Source organism: Schistocerca piceifrons, chromosome 7 (genome assembly GCF_021461385.2).
Source record: "Schistocerca piceifrons isolate TAMUIC-IGC-003096 chromosome 7, iqSchPice1.1, whole genome shotgun sequence".
NCBI lineage: Eukaryota > Metazoa > Arthropoda > Insecta > Orthoptera > Acrididae > Schistocerca > Schistocerca piceifrons.
The window spans coordinates 320,686,587-320,704,721 of record NC_060144.1 but is presented as its reverse complement, the minus strand read 5'-3'; the positions used below and the strand labels follow the sequence as shown (position 1 = coordinate 320,704,721).

General features: G+C 43.2%; 1 protein-coding gene across 1 annotated transcript in view; it reads left to right on the top strand.

Annotated features, from left to right (window-relative positions):
- Positions 1 to 18,135, top strand: part of LOC124805657 (venom carboxylesterase-6-like) — a 64,465-nt gene that overhangs the window by 5,894 nt on the left and 40,436 nt on the right. Inside the window, exons 3-4 of the mRNA XM_047266224.1 lie at positions 4,436 to 4,718; positions 15,223 to 15,408. Coding sequence (XP_047122180.1) covers positions 4,436 to 4,718; positions 15,223 to 15,408 — 469 coding nt within the window. The remainder of the gene's footprint in view (positions 1 to 4,435; positions 4,719 to 15,222; positions 15,409 to 18,135) is intronic.

Sequence of the window (18,135 nt, the reverse complement as noted above, 5' to 3'; positions counted from 1 at the left end):
TAGTTGCTCTAAATATGCGCTGTCCAGAGGCATTGGCGAATGGGGGAATACTAGAATAGGAATTCATTTGGGCCAGCGTAGACGTGATATGGCTGGTGGAGGGGGAAGGAGGCAGTTCATCTGTGTTTCCAAGGTATCTGTGAGAGAACAGTGTTGCACACCACCTACATTCCATCGTGTCTAATGTCTTCACTGATGGTGATGTCATCTTTCAGCAGGAAACAGTCGGTGCCGGCATTACTGTATTATGATAAGTAAGGTAGTGAACTCACATTGGTGTCTTGGACACCACATTCGCTTGATCTGAATATAGTGAAAATCGTCTACAATGCTATTGGGCACTAGCTCTGTGTCGGCCAACTGTTGGCCCTTAATTTACTTGAATTGTGTGACCTTTACTTAGATATATGGCGCCACATACCTCTGGACACTTAAGAACGTTTCGAATTCATGCCATACCGAATAACTGTTACATTGCGTTCTACAGTAGGACCAACACGCTATTAAGTTAGCTGACGAAAAAATCGCTACACCAAAAAGGAATTAATGTGGAGCAACGAAATTTTGGGAATATATTTGTTTAGGTTACATATTTAAATAATTAACATTGCAAGATCACAGAGTAATGTAACCCCAGGGTAAACCATGGCAAATGTGAAGTACTGGTATATTAATAAACAGTGTAAACGCCAGAAAGTTGAATATAAGCATGCTAACGCGCATGCATTGTGCAAGAACACAGATTAATGTAACCCCAGGGTAAACCATGGTAAATGTGAAATACTGGTACATTAATAAACAGTGTAAACTCCAGAAAGTTGAATATAAGCATGCTCAGTTCGTGGAATAGACTTCCATGACTGTTGCACTTGGTCGGTCCAATACAGGGACAGTTAATGCTGTTTGTGAATCACGCTGGAGCTGCGGCCGATTATGTCCCATATGTGCTCGACTAGAGACAGATCTGGGGATCCAGCAGGCCAAGGCAACACGTAAACGCTCTGTGGATCAGGCTGTGTTACAACAGCCGTATGTGTGCGAGCGTTATCCTGTTGGAAAGCACCCTCTGGAATGCTCTTCACGAATGTCAGCATAACCGGTCGAATTACCTGACTGACACAAACATTTCCAGAGAGAGTATGTGGGATAACCACGAGAGGGCTCCTGCTGCCATACGAAAGCGCACCCCAGACCATAACTCCCAGTTTAGGTGCATTCTGTATAGCATGCACACAGGCTGGTTGCAGAGCCTCAACTGGTCTCCTTCTAACCAACACACGGCCATCACTGGCACCGAGACAGAACCAGCTTTCATCATAAAACATAACAGACCTTTAGTGTGCCCTTCAATGAACTCTCGCTTGACACATCTGAAGTCATACAAGACGGTGGTTTGGAGTCATTTGAGTCAGTGGGAAGCACGCTACAGAGCGTCTGGTTTGGAGCTGTCCTTGAAGTAACCGATATGTAGCAGTTCATTGAGTCATTGTGGTCCCAACTGCTGCTCAAATTGCTGCTGTAGATGTAGTACGAGGTGCCATAACCGTAGGTGGAACATGATGGTCTTCCATCACGGTGTTGCTACGTGGCCGTCCGGATCCCGGGCTTCCTGCGACCGTATATTCTCGTGACCGCTGCCAGAAATCATGAACAATGGCTATATTATTGCCAAGTAATTCTGCACTATCATAAAGAAACATCGAAATTCTAGTAGCCCTATTACATAGTCTCGTTCAAACTCAATGACATGTTGATAGTGGCGTTTTTATCGCTTAAAGGCACTCTTGACTAACATCAAATCACCACGTCCAGTCTCAGAGATAACCAATGCTCGCGAGCGTTACACTGTGTATCTAAAGCAAACCTGATATGTATCCTCATAGTGTCACTATTGGCACCATTCTTATGCGACTGGCGCGAAAACTGAATAGTGCGACCGATCGTGTTGTATGGGTATCTGCATGTAGTGTGGACGACGAAATAAAATACAATCTCTCTGATCAACCCGCCGAAGATCAATTTCTAAATGGTTCACAAGTGCTAGATCAGCTCGGAGACCCCACGTCCTATTGCACGATAAGATTTATCGGTACATTACACAGCACAATCACTTCAATGGGCCCCCTTGAATGTGGGTGGACTACAGGTTTGGCTACGTTTCGTCTATGGCGCGCCAATCGCATTCGTCTCAATGTACCCAATGTTCCACAAAAGTATTTATTATCAATGCAGGCAGGATTTGCTACGCAAAAATCATGTCCAAACCCACATATTTTTTAAAGTTTGACAAACTCGAGTTTATTTTTAATGAGAACATAGAAAAATTGAAAGTCACACTTCACAATAAATTAGAGAGCCTGACTGAATTTCTTAAGATCTTGGAGGCGGTATAATAAACTCCTATTAATTGCGTGAGTTCTCTTTAGAAAACTATTAAAGTTCCACCGTATCTCAACTATAAATTCCACAAAGGTTACATACTGAAGCCTTGCAAATGCGGCTTGTTCACACGCAACCCGATAATACCAAGTCCATCAAATGAGAAAAAATTTCTATGTGCGAAAGTAGGAACTCTGAATAACTCACACACGCGAACTAGCAGCTATTTCACAGTTCATCAGATAAAACTTTCACCTAACACAGACTAATACAGTCTGACCGACTCCAGTGGCGACCGATCCTGGACTCCAACTAAAACGCCGCTGATCACCCAGGAAACATCGGTCAAGCGCCACTGGAGACAGTTAAAACACTAAATATTTAAGTTGCTGGAACTCTTAATTTAACCTTTTATACAAATATGATACATCAAAACACATAGAATTTTTCCGAGATACATTATGTTGTTATTAGTTTTCTTTTATATACTATAATTTGATTGTAAACAACCATCTCTATAGTTCTCCTCTGTTTCTGGATTTATGAGTATATGTATTAAGAAACAATTTAAATTATACGTTAAATAATCTGGTACATATTTGGAGAAAAATATAACACCAAGAAGAAATTACGCGAGATGGGCGAAAGTTGGTAGACGTGTTTCTACGTCTGAAAGTTGGTGTCTATTTCAACACGATAGTGTGCCGTAAAGGGAAGAGAGACTTTATTCAGTTACAAACACGTGACCGCAGACGATGGTTCAAATGGCTCTGAGCACTATGGGACTTAACTTCTGAGGTCATTAGTCCCCTAGAACGTAGAACTACTTAAACCTAACTAACCTAAGGACATCACACACATCCATGCCCGAGGTAGGATTCGAACCTGCGACCGTAACAGTCGCGCGGTTCCGGACTAAAGCGCCTAGAACCGTTCGGCCACTGCGGACGGCTCGACTATCACAGTATTCAGAAACAGTTTAAATTCTACATTAAATAATCTGTTATATATATATCAAGTATACTGTATCGCCGCTAGTACTGTATCGCCGCTAGTTTTAATGTTTCTCTGTTTATTAAGAAAAGCTGTTTTCAATTGCGCGAAATCCACTTTTCAGTCTCTCATTTAAATGTGTTAATAATTTCAGTGAATCGACTACCACAGTCCGATACAGTTCTACGTGATGTATCCATAGACACCTCGTTTGTCGCAATTGCATAATGCGTTGCCGAGACATTCACTTTTACATTTCAGGAATTATTTATAACATTTAACTTGCCATATCTTATAAACTAATGCGGCTATCGAAGGAGGATTCTCACACGCGTAATTTTCCACTTCAAATGAGGCTATTGGCACATCAGTGATAGATATGGCTCACCCTTTATTAATTCTGGGGTAAGCTTAGTTCTGCACTCGACGCGAAACACAGTCATGAGAAACGAGGAACCATTGTGGTGCCCAACGGACGGCTGTTCCGATTCACGGGGTCGCCCTAGCGGCCAGTGGAAGTGCCGAGTTAACCCACTATGTGGAGCATAGTGTGAAACTTGCCCTCCACGTGCTCCTGAAAAGCTAATTTCAGTTGTCAACACGGATTTGAACCGATCCCAACCGCCGCCTGTGCGTCTGCGGCCGCGTGTTTGTGACTGAATAAAGTCTCTCTTCCCTTTACGATACACTATCGTGTTAAAATAGACACCAACTTTCAGACGTAGAAACACGCCTACCAACTTTCGCCCACCTCGCGTAACTTCTTCTTGGTGTTATTTATTTCTGTCACTGTCCTAAGCAGGTATGTCTTACTTCGCCATTATCGCTTGAAAATTAATATATTTTCACAGTAATCCGTAAGCTATGTGATCTGATTTTAGCGACGACGTGGAGTCCACAATCCAACGTTTGCAGAAAGTCAAATGAATAAGCCTTGCACTTTTTCTTGCTTTATGATATTTTAGCCGATTAGTACTGCAGTTTTTACAAAAATACATCGTCCATTGACGAGAAACTGGTCATGTCAGACAGCTCCCCTTAACTCGTGTGTTGACGTCCACAGGCCCCGCAGCCTGCGACCTCCTGGTCCGGAGTTCGAGACGCGCTGTCCTTCGCGGAGAAGTGTGCCCAGCCATCGGCTCTCGGCTTGCGACCACCTGTCGGCTCCGAAGACTGCCTCTACCTCAATGTGTACGCACCGGGTACGGGGAGCCGTCCTTTCCCCGTCATGGTTTACATCCATGGCGGTGCCTTCGAAGCTGGGTCGTCTTCCAGCGGCACTCCAGACTATTTTGTGGAGAAGGGCGTTGTATTCGTGACAATCACCTATCGTCTCGGTGCCCTTGGTAAGTTAATCCTTTCGTCTACGCTTTTATGTGTTGCAGTCACGATTTAGGCATTAACTAAAAAAAATTAAGAGGAATCCAAAAGTTTTTGTAGTATTAACAGAAAGCAGATGACGGTCTATAGCTTGGTTTGATGCCAGTGTAAATCATATCACTATCAAATTTTAAATATAACGGTCTACTTGTAAAAAAAAAACACTGACACAATTTTTTTTTGTTTACTTTGTCCTCATGGAAGATCAGTTTGGATTCTGTCCGTCCCCGGTAGCTGAGTCGTGCCGTCACGGTAGCTCAGCGTGTTCGGTCAGAGGGTTAGCTGCCCTCTGTAATAAAAAACTGAGTCAACGGCTCAACACTGAACTTGAACGGGTGTCCTGGGACATCCGCACCGACCAAATGCAACGAACAAAATCGAACAAAATGAGAATATAATTTAAAAAAGTCGTCAGTACGACAGTATGTCAATCCTAAGGGCCAGGGTCCGATGCCCGGCTGGGTCGGAGATTTTTCTCCGCTCACGGACTGGATGTTGTGTTGTCCTAACCATTATCATTTCATCCCCATCGACGCGCAAGTCGCCGAAGCGACGTCAAATCGAAAGACTTGCACCCGGAAAACGGTCTGCACGACGGGAGGCCCTAGTCACTCGACATTTTAGTTTGGATTCTGGAAAAATGTGAGGAAACGCGAGGCAGTACTGCCAGATTTTCTTAGAATACAGGTGAAAGGCAAAACTACGCTTATAGCATAGATTTAGCAAAAGATTCGGGAACTGTTTTCTGGAATACATCCTTTTAAACTGAGAAGGCAGCAGTGATAAGATACTTACAACGTTTAAGTTTACCGACTGCATTGTGATTCTATCACAAAGGCTAAAGAGTTGAAGAATAGGTGAGGGGAACGAATTCTTGAAAAGAGATTGTAAGATGAATATCAACAAAGGTAAAGGACGGGGTTGTGGAATGAAGTATCAAATTAGGTGATTGGTGGAGAAATTAGATTAGGAAGTGACACTAAACTTTGTCAACGAGTTTTGCTATTTAGGCAGCAAAATAATTGAGTTTGGCCGAGGTGGAGACGTCATAAAATGTAGACTGGCAGTAGGAAGAAAATCCTGTCATAAACATAAATTTGTTAATATCAAATGTAAGTTTAAGTATTTCGAACAATTATATCAATATTTTAGATGTATAGTTCTATTTAAGTGAAACACGGACGATCAATATTTAAAGCAAGAAGAAAATGTAAGTTTTTAACACTCGATTCTACTACAAAATGCTGAAGATTAGATGTGTGATCGAATAACTAGTGAGGAGTTAATGAATACAATTTAAAACAAAAGCAGTTTGCAGCCTTAACTCACTAGAGGAGCTCGGTTGATACGGTGCATCCTGAGGCCTCAAGAATCATCAATTTGTTAATGGAAGCAGTACGAGAGATAAAGACTGTAGAAGGAATCTAAGACTTGACTGCAGTAAACAGGTTGAAATACATGTAGGTGACAACTGTTATGTAGGGAGAAAGGAAGTTTCACACGATACACTAGCGTCGAGAGCTGCAAAATAGGCAAATGGCTCTGAGCACTATGGGACTTAACATCTGATGTCATCAGTCCGCTAGAACTTAGAACTACTTAAACCTAACTAAGCTAAGGACATCACACACATCCATGCCCGAGGCAGGATTCGATCCTGCGACCGAAGCGGTCGCGCGGTTCCAGACTGAAGCGCCTAGAACCGCTCTGCCACTTCGGCCGCCCCGAGCGCTGCATCAAACCGGTATTTGGACTGAAGACCACCATTTACACTGGATGTCGCGCTATGCTATCACAATTTCGTAAGAAAACTGCATTTCTCCGTGTAGTTCGGATGTACTTGTACCCTGACATAGAATACGCACTCGTACCTAGACTTCGGGGTGCACCAGCCGACACCGGAACTTATCAGTCAAAGCAATCATTTCCTAATTTTCGATCGTCCAGTGGCGGTGTCTGCTCAAGTGGCGAACTCTGTGCTCCGTGGCCTGTGGCGATCAGAGGCACACATGAGGAGGCATAGTGGCTCCAGCACCCGTTAGCAAGGAGGGAGCCCTAGTTTTAACGATTGCTCACCGGTTTTCGGCTTCCATCGCTGAACTGACAAGTGATCTACTGTAGTTGGCCTGACTAGAGGCGACCCACCGTGAACATCTTGTTGCCAGTGACAGCCAGTGGCAGCACTCCCGTTTACTCCGAACTGACACGCCCTGGGCACAGTGGCCAGTGAAAAATACAGTGTCTGCATGACGTCCAAGGGGGAGTGAACCATGTGCCGCGCATTGAGGGCCAGGTCGCGATAAAGCAACGTGACGCCACGCGTTTATCCTACCCGACACGCGTCAGCCACGGTGACTACCTATTAACTTGTGGTGTACATACAGAACTACTACATTTCCTGCGGAGAAATTCTCTCTGTCTCTCGCCCCCCCCCCCCTCTCTCTTTCTCACCCCTCTCTCTCGTTCTTGCTCTCTCTCTCTCTCTCTCTCTCTCTCTCTCTCTCTCTCTGACTCACTCACTCCATCAACACAGCTATGTCTAATTCAGTTGCTCATGAGAGGATGCTACTGATTTACACTTCTATAGCTTACATTTACGACACAGAAATCAAACGACATGAGATAATCGCAGCGTACTCCTATTTATAACAGAGATAAAATAAGAACGCAGCTGTAAAGTTGAACATTATTGTTAACGTTCGTCTTTAGCAAGGTATATTCTGAGCTCCAGTAGACTGTTGCACCAACATGAAAGCCAGTTCATGACAATAAATCAACACTTGGTTCACTATAGTACCATTTTCGGATTTGCATGAGATAATGGCATTAACATAAAAATGAAACCAATGGTGGATTAAAACAAAGAACTTAGTATCAACTGGAGCGGCTTTTCATTAATTAACTAATTATCAGATATCATTCATGTGAAAACCTCACAAGGCAATAGCCTGTATGCCTAAAGGTCACATGTGGAGATGTCCTGAAGTCTCCACACCAGAAACATCTAAATTGTCTGCACCTGTAACAGCAAATGTATTTGTTAAGATTGGCTATAATCTTTTTAGGATTTATTAACATTATACGTAAGAATGCATGTCGAAGACTACTTGCCGTGATACAAACCTATTCGAAATACCGAGTCTTACCAGTACGCCTAATATTTACTGCATATTACACTGCGCTGCAATGACACACATTTTCTCAGAGTCGCTCCAAAGATATGTTTACTGTGTTATTGATTACCTACAGCTCAGTGTAACAGGTACTGAAATTCATTGTAGTGTATTTGTGAATAACACGACAAAATAATAACCACAGAGCACAAACACTGCACAGTTACATAACCGAATTTCAAAATGGCTCTGAGCACTATGGGACTCAACTGCTGAGGTCATTAGTCCCCTAGAACTTAGAACTAGCTAAACCTAACTAACCTAAGGACATCACACACATCCATGCCCGAGGCAGGATTCGAACCTGCGACCGTAGCGGTCTCGCGGTTCCAGACTGCTAACCGAATTTCACATAGTGGCATAACGTCATATTATGCAGAATGCAGCAAACAAGATGAAAAAAAGAAATACGTTTACTTATGAGTGTCAGAATATACAGGCTTCAAGTACACTTTCATAAGCGCATAGATCTAAGTACATAGCACAGTAATCGGGATGAAGGATACAGACTACGTAAATGCAATGCAGATGCACAGCACTTTTCAAATTCAAGTAAAAGCTGCTACGAGCGATACTCTGTGCGAAATAGTATGCAGATAGGTCTATGTTACTCCAATCTTCAGTTCAACAGTTTAGGTACTAATAATAGCCCATATATCTAATACTTATCCTGCACAAAGAAACTTGTGGCTGGCAGAGTTAAAATAACGTGCCCTGAACTGCAACGTTAGTTTCGCAAGTCGTTCGTTATATTCTCTGATTATCTCTATTTGAAATTTTGCGTTGAGAGTAGCCCTATTCGTAGCTACAGCACACCGCTGACCTCAGTCGTGTTTTGCGTTCATTGTTTCTCTCGTAAACAATTAGTATTTCAGACTTCGACAATGTCTACTTGAATCTTAGCCAAAATTTGCAGTGTTCACAATATTTTTTTGATTGAAAATAAACGTTGGCTTCACATTTTCATGACATTCTGCCAGCATGTATTCAAGATCTGGATAAGAGGTTAAACATTACAATGTAAAATGTTGTAGATTACAAACTTCATTCAGTTATACGAATAGCCAGTAGATAGTACTACAGGCTGGTCAGGAATAGAGAGCCTGTATAACGAAACCCGATGGTCGAAATCAAGAAAATTAAAAGAAATACAGTGCGTCAAAAAACCAGTACATTGTCCCACTTGGTAGTACCAGTGATGTTTACAAGAAAACAATGAGTCACCTGGGAATTTGGGAGTCACTGTGAGTGATATAAAAAAGCAAACATTTATACTGACGGGCGTCCCTCATTGTTCTTACATAAAACAGATCCAAAAGGCAGGACAGCATCCACAGAAAGATAGGTTAGTGGAACGCAAATGCATTATTTTGCGTATGTGTGCTATGTCTCTTTTCTTCAATGCAAATGTTCACTGTTTTTGTTTCCTCATTCCGTGGAAATGCAAGCCTACTAGATCCACCTTTTGCACACGCAAAAGAAGCACAATGTGGCAATGTTCCTACTGCAGAATGAACGACAAACGGTCAAACACATACCACACCAGTGTTACCCTGCTTACTTCAGAGCGGTACTGGTTTTCCGCCGAATACTTCCTTACACCGTTCTCAGAGGGAGACATCACGGACTGTTCTGTCCTCCTACGTTTTCTTCGTAATTATAGTATTTGAATGTCAGTAATTAGACATCAATTTCCTAAACCAGTAATCACAGATTCACTGGTTTAATTCCAGTTAGTAGCAACTTTTTTACTTTCATTTACATTTCATGTTTATTAAAAATGAAAGTATTCATCAACATAAATTTAATCGTAATTTTTTTAATAAAAGTAGTAGCTTCTACTTTTAATTAGTGATCATACGAGAACGTGAATTTTCACAGTAGCTTAAATGTTCGATACGAAAGTGCGAAACGTCAAATACAAGGAAAGAAATACACATATTTTATTTCTTGAGATTGTTCAGTATTTTATTTAATTTATAATAAGGTATTTCGTTTGTCTGGATCAAATTTTAATTTACTTTCTTAGCGACAGTAATGAAAAAGGTACAGCTATAATTATATAAAAAATTATGGGTCTATATCTGCTTATTATCAGCGTTCTGCTTTTGGAAACTGACTACCGGGCACTAACTTTCAGACGTTACAAGTAAGTTTAAAATGAAAGATTGCCCGTCTGTAAGGTCCCTTTGTCAGATAAATGCCCGTATTTAAGTTCACAGATGTAAAATCTACACAATTTGCTGTCTGACCAAAGTGCAAACACATACAAAGTGCTTAACAAATCCAAAAATACATTGAAATCGTTCTCAAAACCTCGAAAACAATATTCCAACACCGGAAATCACTGCCAACACATTGGAAGAGACACATGGACGAAACATGGCGTTGCAGTTGATGAACCAATCACGCGCATCTTCACCTACGTCCACTTTCTCTCTATATATATCGGCTTTCTAATCAGTTACAGTTTGTACATAGCATTACCGTTATAATACTGTGTAAAGTCGAAACAGGCAAGTTATGCGCAGTTGGAATTCCATATGATGATATTTTAAAAGGAATAAGAAATTTATGTTGATTCTGAAACACAAATGTACCCCGTTAGAATATTAATCCTAGCAGTGACTACTGAATGAAACTAGCGCACTGTAATCCCTTAGGATGAATAACGTTACGTGGCTAAGGATGTTCCGAAAACGAGTACAATATGAACTGCCTACTGTTTTCAGTTGAGCAAATTCTATTTACTGAATATTATTCGGAAACACTTTAACCTCACACATTGACTGCTGGAGTGTCACCTATGCCGACAGATCCCTGAGACATACTTATGTGGCCAGATTTCTCATACACACACTTATGAAAATAAACTGTACTATCAGCAAAAGGTGAAAATTTCCCAGACGTTCAGGCATGTATCTACAAACATGTTATAACTTTATGTTTCAAAAAGCTGCAGAATACATGAGTTCAAGCTCTATGTGATGTGGTACAGCAGTATTCATGCAAGATATCTTAACAGTTACTGTTCAACACAAACGGCCTTTCGAAAGCCGTAGCCAGTGACGTAAGATGCTTTTGTGTGCAAAAAAAAAGACTGGGAGAATGTAAGAAAATCTTGAAACGATTGGCAGCTTGGTTAAAATCCGTCTACTGCCCACCAAATGGTGTCTGCACCAAAAGTTTTCACGCGTCCTTATGCCACCTATACACCATGTCGGAGTGTAACTATAAAACCGAATCTTTGTCACCAGCAATCATGCCAAAAAAACACTCTTTGATACTGCCGAGTCAGGATTCTGTGTCCAGGCCATGAAAGGTAACCCAAACACTTTGGAAAAATAGCCAATAGCAAGCATGCCATAATATACGTCTTTCATCCTGAAGAACGTGACGCAGTTGTAGAAGCTAGTATTATAGAGCTTATAAGAAAGCATGTGAATGACCAGGAGCCAGACAATTTCTAATCTCCCTATAATATGCACGTTTCAGCAACCACTGACATTTCTGCTGTGAACATAAATTTGTATACAAACCGTTTGATTTGTATCTACTCTAAGTGGCGATTTATCCGTATACCATTTGTAGGCTCCTCGCTTTTTCAATTACTACTGTAAATTCAGACCTGACTGTGAGCTTTAGTGGGTCCCTTACTGAGTTGTTATGTCTACTGTGTTCAAGGAATTTACATTGTCTGAGAAAAAAGTGAAAGACCAAGAAGACATGTCAATACAACTACTTACACGTGCACTTCATCGGCTGGTATGTACATGTTCAGAGTTTCATCTGCATGACAGGTGACTAGCCACAGGTACATTAGTGTTGCTCGTGTTGAGTGTTGTTGCCTGGTGTGGTGGGGTACATAAGTGGCGTTAACAGGGTCCGACGTAGAGTGATTACTGTGAACACGGAGCCACCATGTACCCGTTTGAGAAAGCGTCATCAACATCAGACAGAGTTTGAAAGGGGCCTCGCTGTGGGTCTCCATTTGGCCACACGCTCCAATCGTGTAAAATCCAGATTTTCGTAGGTTCTCGAATGTAACACTGGCCCAATGTTGGCTTGCATAAGAACTTCAGGGCAGACATACATGTCTTCAAAGTTTCGGTCGAGCACATCTGACCACCACAAAGGAGCATCGCGATACCACGCACCGTGCACATCGTAACATCGTCACATCCGAGAACCTGGAATCGACTCCCTGCAACATTCTGTGTCATCGCGCACCATTGGTCGGAAACTAGCAACACCCCCACTACGGAGTTACCGCCCCATGCGTAGACTCACATTAACACCGCAACATAAACATCTGTGGAGTGGTGTGGTGACCTGGAAAAATGGACTGCTAAAGGAAGAATCCTATGGTGTTCAACGATGGATCGTGGATCTGCACAATCAGCCCGAGCATGGCCGGCGAGTTCGGTGGTGAGTTTGGGATAGCTCCCATTCTTTCGTTGTTTTAGGGAGGCCCAACAAGTGTTATTCCTGGTGTCATGGTGCAGGTAGCCGTTTGGTATCACGACTAGTAATGATTGAGAATACTCTAATGCCACAAACGCAAATCACATGAATCCTGTGTCCTCATGTGCTATTTTTTTGCACGACAGTATCTTGGTGCCATTTTTCAAAAGGATAATGCTCCTCTACATACAAAATGTGTCTCTAAGAACTGACTGCGTGATGTAGATGTGCTCATGTGGCCAACAAGATCCACAGCTCAATCTCCAAAAGGACATATGTGGGACCAGGTAGGACAACGACTCAGCTGCAGTGCCTGTATTCAGGATACGAAGGATGACTTACAACAATTGAGCGCCATCTTACCTCTGCAGAAGATACAAAGGTCTTACGACACACTTTCCAACCCAATCAGTGAACGAATAAGGGCCAGAGGCACTACAACATCATACTGCCAAGTTCTTTATAAATTTGACAGTTTTGCAATCACTAAAATAACACTACATTCCCTCCTGACTTGAGAGGTTTCATTACTTTCCCTCGTCTCTTCCAGAGTGCTTCAATTCTTTTTCTAAGGCAGTGCATTTAGGAAATTGATGGTTCAGTACATCAGTTGTCTCTTAGATACATCGAACGAAACTTCTTTGGCTATCTATAGAACCCTATATATTATCGTGCCATGTATCGATATCACCTCACTGGCGTTCTGCAGTTGGTAACGGAATTGCAAGTTTCCATTAGACGCTGGTAGCTGTCGCGCGGGAGCTGGCGGACCCAATGGCGCTTACCCGCTGAGCCATGTCCCCAGCAGGGCAGCCACTCAACCCACTTGCACTAGAAGCCTCATCGCTATATCACCATCGTTCATCCTAGTACAGCGAGCCTCATCCTAGGTGCTACCGTATGAGCTGACTAATCCTTCCTGCATTAACCGTAACAAGTCTTTAATCGCTTTGAAAAATACAAGTAAATCTTCTGTTTGCTGTTTTAATGTACGCTAATTATTTTTACTCCTGCAAGCTTTCTGCACCACTCTGTAGCCCACCTCTCCTTACCGTTGCGTGTGAAGTAATACACAACGTACACTACTGGCCATTAAAAATTCTTCACCAAGAAGAAATGCAGATGATAAACAGGTATTCATTGGACAACTATATTATACTAGAACTGACATGTGATTACATTTTCACGCAATTTCGGCGCATAGATCCTAAGAAATCAGTACCCACAACAACCACCTCTGGCCCTAATAACGGCCTTGATACGCCTGATCATTGAGTCAAACAGAGCTTGGATGCCGTGTACAGGTACAGCTGCCCATGCAACTTCAACGCGATATCACAGCTCATCAAGAGTAGTGACTGGCACATTGTGACGAGCCAGTTGCTCGGCCACCATTGACCAGACGTTTTCAATTGCTGAGAGATCTGGATGATGTGCTGGCCAGGGTAACAGGCGAACATTTTCTGTATCCAGAAAGGCCCATACAGGAACTGCAACATGCGGTCGTGCATTATCCTGCTGAAATGTAGGGTTTCGCAGGGATCGAATGAGGGATAGAGCCGGCTGGAGTGACAAAGCGGTTCTAGGAGCTACAATCTGGAACCGCGCGGCTTCTACGGTCGCAGGTTCGAATCCTGCCTCGGGCGTGGATGTCTGTGATGTCCTTAGGTTAGTTAGGTTTCAGTATTTCTAAGTTCTAGGGGACTGATGACCTCAGCAGTTAAGTCCCATAGTGGTCAGAGCCATTTTTTTGAAGGGTAGAGCCACGGGTCGGAACACATCTGAAATGTAACGTCCACTGTTCAAAGTGCTGTCAGTGCGAACAAGAGGTGACCGAGACGTGTAACCAATGGCACCCCATATCATCACGCCTGGTGATACGCCAGTATGGCGATGACGAACACACGCTTCCAATGTGCGTTCACCGCCATGTCGCCAAACACGGACGCGACCATCATGATGCTGTAAACAGAACCTGGATTCATCCGAAAAATTGACGTTTTGCCACACGTGCACCCAGTTTCGTCGTTGAGTACACCATCGCAGGCGCCCCTGTCTGTGATGCAGCGTCAAGGGTAACCGCAGCCATGGTGTCCGAGCTGATAGTCCATGCTGCTGCAAACATTGTCAAACTGTTTGTGCAGATGGTTGTTGTCTTGCAAACGTCCCCATCCGTTAACTCAGGTATCGAGACATAGCTGCACGATCCGTTACAGCCATGCGGATAAGATGCCTGTCATCTCGACTGCTAGTGATACGAGGCATTTGGGATCCAGCACGGCGTTCCGTATTACCCTCCTGAACCCACGATTAAATATTCTGCTAACAGTCATTGGATCTCGACCAACGCGAGCAGCAATGTCGAGATACGATATACCGAAATCGCGATAGGCTACAATCCGACCTTTATCAAAGTCGGTAACGTGATGATACGCATTTATCCTCCTTAAACGAGGCATCACAACAGCGTTTTACCAGGCAACGTCGGTCAACTACTGTTTGTGTATGAGAAATCGGTTTGAAACTTTCCTCATGTCAGCTCGTTGTAGATGTCGCCACCGGCGCCAACCTTGTGTGAATGCTCTGAAAAGCTAATAATTTGCATATCACAGCATCTTCTTCCTGTCGGCTAAATTTCGCGTCTGTAGCACATCATCTTCGTGGTGTAGCAGTTTTAATGGCCAGTAGTGCATATTTTTTTAGTTACTTTGTTTCATAACAAAAAAATCAGAAACTGTATCTTAAGTAATTTTTGTGTAGGATAAACGAGATCGATGACATCTGGTAGTCTACATGTTCCGACAAATCGTAATTTTGTGTCGGCTTTTGGCAGGTTTCCTGAGCCTGCAGAACAACGACATCCCAGGCAACGCGGGCCTCAAAGACCAGGTGCTGTCTTTGCAATGGGTGCAGAGGAACATCGCGGCCTTCGGCGGGGACCCCAGCAAGGTCGTCCTCTTCGGAGCGAGCGCTGGTGGCGCCGCCACATCACACCTGTTCCTCTCGCCGGCGACTGGGGGTGAGCACTCCTTAAACTGTCAAGAGCAAAAACTATGTGTATTCATTCAGGAACTATAACACTGCTAAACAAAATAAGAAAAGCAGATACATTAGCACAACTGAGAAATTAACGCACACCTTTTAGGTTTTTTTTTTTTTTTCGCAACCCCTTCGGAGCATTACGTTAAAACCGTTCTAGATGTACTGACGTTGCCTCTTATGAAATATGTAAAACAATGAAATACTAATACAGCTGCACTTCGGTCATGTTGCAGCAACCTTCTTCAGGCAAAGACGAGCTAAGGATGGATGCTTCAACATACAGCATTTCTGAAGTGTCGTAACACCACCGACGTCACACTTCTTAAATTTAATTGGGTCTGAAATACTACTGGTTTGTGTTGGGACTGAGGGAAGGATTAAATGGCAGACTATTTATGGACAACACAGCTTACTACTAATTGGCAGCCGACTACGAATCAGCGACGAGTTTCTGGAGGGAAGGGTTTGAGAGGTATTCTCCAAGAATTAGTTATGGGAAATGGACGCTAATTGTATTCAGTGAATCCCTTTTCCGTTAGGACTGCTTGTGTGAAATTCCAGACTGCAATGCTATCTCATGGCGAGTTGTGACGTTACGATTCTTGAAATTTCAACGACAGCCATGTAGAAGTTGTAGCTTCACTGCAGCAGGCGTACTGCCACAAATGTAATAACACGTGTCTGACATCTGTCGGAAAACGGCAGTGGAGCATTTAGGCAACATCGAGTTGTTTGAGTCCTCCACCGTTTGTGGGCGATAATTCCGCGAGTCTGACCCGAATACCTAGGCTCAGGCTCCTGGTCACTCCTCCACGACAATGCTCTGCACCACTAGGAGCTGTTCTATTATTTCATTTTCTGTACCTGGCTTCTTGCTGAACTTTGCCGATCTTATTGCTTTACTGTCGTATTCGTTGGCTATTTCAGTTTTTACCCAGCAAATGGACCACAGTCCTTGATCGCCTGCTGTATTCGCTCGATTTGGTCCCAGTTGTCTTCTGGTTGTTCCTCGAAGTTGGAAACGAAAGGACGCAGTTATTATCTAACTCAGGGCATCCAAGGAAATTGTACCGTATTACTAAACATAATTCCGAGAAAGGACTATAGCGTCTGTTTCAGTACACTTTTAAAACAAGTTTAACTGTTTATTGATTCAGGTGGAGACTATTTTGAATAAAGACGGTGCTTTTGTGAACATAGTCCATGATTTACACTTTTGATACGCATTGTGCATGCACTCTTTTTTTACCCGGTCACACCAGTGACCAGTTAGGTTGCTACCCTGCCATCATAGAAAGCCTGTTGTACCGTTATTCCTGCGACCAGGAGACATCCATCTTCTCTGTTGATGTTGTCAGGGTGTTTGAAGACCTCAGTCGTTAATTGTATTCCGCAAATGGGCATTCACGACCGTGTCGCAAGTACTCGTTCTCCAATTGCGACGGTACACTTTTAGTGCCCATCTGTTGTGCTACACGGACCGAACAGAGCGCCCATCGTCTCCTATGCGGGTGCTAACCGTTTCTCGTATGCATCTGCGGCGATGAATGCTTTGACTGCATCCAAATCCAAACAACCATATCCTGTATGCTGCCGCCACTCCGCAAAACTGGACTGATGTCTCCACGGTGAAGCACTTTGCCTACTCGATTACTGTCGCCCTTAACTTGAGACAAGTGAGCCACTGGGAGCTGTTCTATTACTCCATTTTCTGTACCTGGCCTCCTCCTGAACTTTGTAGATCTTATTGTGTTACTGCCGTATCCGTTGGTTCTTTCAGTTGTTGGTTGCTGTTGTTTTTTGCTCTGATGCAGTGGTTTCGGGGGTTGGCGTGTGTAAAATATGAGCCGCATGATGGTGGGATTTAGCGTACAAGTATTGCTTGTTGGGGGTGGGTTTCCGGCAGGCGTTGGGTTCCTGTTTGCCGTTGCGATTTCTATGGATTTCCAGGGGCCGAATAGCACCGTTACGTTTTTGTTCTAGCGTGAACTGCATTGTTTTTATGCCGTCTGTCGAGATGCTGATGGAACCCCGATTCTCCATAGCCAACCGACGTATACGTCCAAATATGTCGATTATTTTAGTATTTCGGCGTTTCCAAGTTTTATAACATCTCATGGCGGTACAGGGTGTTCATTTTAGCTGAATACTTTGAAATATCTCGAAAACTACACATTACACCAAAAAAAGTCTTAATTCCAATTTGTTTGTATCTGAGGGGGACGTCCATTGATACTATACTCGAACCCCCCTCCCCACACCGTGCGTGGGTGTCGGGAGGCTATTTTGAAATTTTCAGTGGGAGCTCCCGATTTTTATTGCAAATTACAATTCAACGGCAAAATCTACATCCGTTTTGTTTGAAGCACTTTCTTCGTTACGTCACAGATGACGCTGTAATCAGAGGAATGGACATGGGCACACAATCTTAATTTCAGACATGCTACTCAATGGCCTTTGAGTATCCAATGGAACGTGGAACCCAACCTCCTTGCTGCAAGATTGGGACAGGCCAGCATTTCATAACTTCTAATTGCAAACCCCATTCGCAACGTTGAATTTCTCCGACTTATCGAGCAGGGAACTGCTCGACGTACCACTGTGGTTGTGGTTCGAGGTGAAACCTACTTTACTTCACCAATTAGAGTGAGTGTTCAAACGTAGTACCGCCAACTTCAATACACTTTTTAAATGACCGTGCACG